Source organism: Halyomorpha halys, unplaced genomic scaffold (assembly GCF_000696795.3).
Source record: "Halyomorpha halys isolate HHAL.00 unplaced genomic scaffold, Hhal_1.1 Scaffold529.1, whole genome shotgun sequence".
In the NCBI taxonomy this organism is placed as follows: Eukaryota; Metazoa; Arthropoda; class Insecta; order Hemiptera; family Pentatomidae; genus Halyomorpha; species Halyomorpha halys.
In genome coordinates this window covers 109,296-111,388 of record NW_027116277.1, presented here as the reverse complement: position 1 = coordinate 111,388, position 2,093 = coordinate 109,296, and the positions used below count along the sequence as shown (strand labels likewise).

General features: G+C 28.4%; 1 protein-coding gene across 1 annotated transcript in view; it reads right to left on the bottom strand.

Annotated features, from left to right (window-relative positions):
• Syx16 (syntaxin 16) overlaps positions 1-1,316 on the bottom strand; it is a 26,653-nt gene extending 25,337 nt beyond the window's left edge. Inside the window, exon 1 of the mRNA XM_014425691.3 lies at positions 1,040-1,316. Coding sequence (XP_014281177.1) covers positions 1,040-1,120 — 81 coding nt within the window. The 5' untranslated portion in view covers positions 1,121-1,316. The remainder of the gene's footprint in view (positions 1-1,039) is intronic.
• Between the last annotated feature and the right edge of the window lie 777 nt (positions 1,317-2,093).

Below are 2,093 nucleotides of genomic sequence, written 5' to 3'. Positions count from 1 at the left end.
GACTTATTGACGGACATCTCCCCCATGATCTGCCTTCCTGAACAGAAGAGAACATTAACAAGACCTAAAGACTCAAGAGAGCATATGACAAACACAGAGAGGGCTGTCACAAAGTAACTCCAGTCTGGAGTACAAGATATAGAATACATTAAATATAAAATTAAAAAATATGTTAGTTCAATATACCACTATTCAAGTAAAGTACCAGTTAATGCCCTAACTGGTGCTAGAGTTATAACAGTCATTAAAGTAAGAATGAAAACCAGGTGGGAAGATGGGTGGAACTAGACCCACTAAGACAATATTACCTGAAACCCAGTAGTGATAATAACGATTGGCTTGCATGTAATAGTGAAAAAAGTATATCCTGAATAAATAAAATATAGAATCCTGAATAAATAAAAGTATATTTCACCCCCATGAAAGTGCACTAAGTCACCGATTGATATAAATTTGTTTTTCAATATTCACAAAAGCTGCTTGGTTTTTAAAGGGTATAACAAGGATGTTGCAAATTAATAACTGTTAAATAATATTAGTTTAATATAACATCAAGCTTAAATTTCAACATAATATGTCAAGAAACTTTGATTAATTTAAATTAGAGGGAAGTTCTTGATAAGAATCATTTTAGAGTCAACACCCTTCTTAAAGCATATGTTCAACACAACAGTCAGTTGGATTGAACAACTTTCAACATTAGAATTATCAATACTACGAAAATGAACTAAATAAAATTTAAAACAATAATTTAATAAAATCAAGACAAACCAAAAAAGTTTAATAAGCTTAATAAATGCTTAAACAGATAATGTAATATAAACATATTAATTTAACTCTAGTTCAAAAGTAATAAAATGTACAGATCGACTAATCATTTTCATTATAACGAATGATGGCACAACCAAAACAAATTATCTTATATTAAATATGATGATCAGGTCAAACCTACAATCTAACATAATCATAACAAGAGTAGAATAAAACAACATGAATAAATGGAATTCTAATAAAATAATATTAGCCAAGAAATACAAACCTGATCAGCATACATGTTCCTATTCTGAGAAGCATTGTTCCTCATAAGAATGAAAATATCTGTAAGACTTCTAGTTGTCATTTTGTCGATATTGATATTGAAAAAATATAATTGCTTATTTATAGCACACCTACACAACAAAAACAAAACTATACATGTTTTCTTTGACACCCGAACATTACCTTCTCATACAGTGTAACAGGTTATCAATAGGACATTTAAAAAAAGAAAACAGTCGTCGTTCAACTCAAAATATTACACATATTACTTATGAATTAACCAATAACTTTAGCAACAATATGAAAATATTATTATTTGATATAGGGTTTCTTAAATAAATCGGTAAGTTTTACGAAATTGACGGTATTTATAAAAGATTATATATAGTGGTAAAAAAATTATTCTTACACTTAGTTTTTCGTGAAAAAATATATTTAATAATTTTTTGTACGTAAAGAAACTGATTGATATCATAAAAAGCAATATTTAGCATTTATTTTTAAACATGAAGAATTTTAAAAACTCTACAGCTAAATTTGTAAATTTAATGTTAAAAAAATATTCACATAGTAACTATTGTAATAATAAATTGTTAGTTTGTTATAAGTTCATAATCTATTAATCAAAAACAAACACAAAGTAAGCTAAATGTTCGATATTTAAAAAAAATTCACAAAATGGGACGTAAATCAACAGAATTATGTTCTGCCATTGAAGATGAAACTATCTAACTTTTTGAACAAGTAATTAATTAACGATACATTAGTAAAATGTTGGAATTGTCTCTCTCGACCAAATAATGCATAATTAAAAACTCCAAAACCGGATCATAGGACATAAAAGAAACATAGGGATAAAAAACCAGTGGTTTAGCGAGAGGTGAGAGAACAAGGGTACTTTACTAGGGGTGGTAAAATCCCAAGGAATTCTATAACCAAAATTTCTACAGAACTTTGAAAAACCAGTGAAGTTAAAAATGTCCGCAACCTGCTGCGTCTGTGCAAGGAAAGAGTCCCTTCTACTCTCCACACAGACTTTTCATTTAACCAGATTT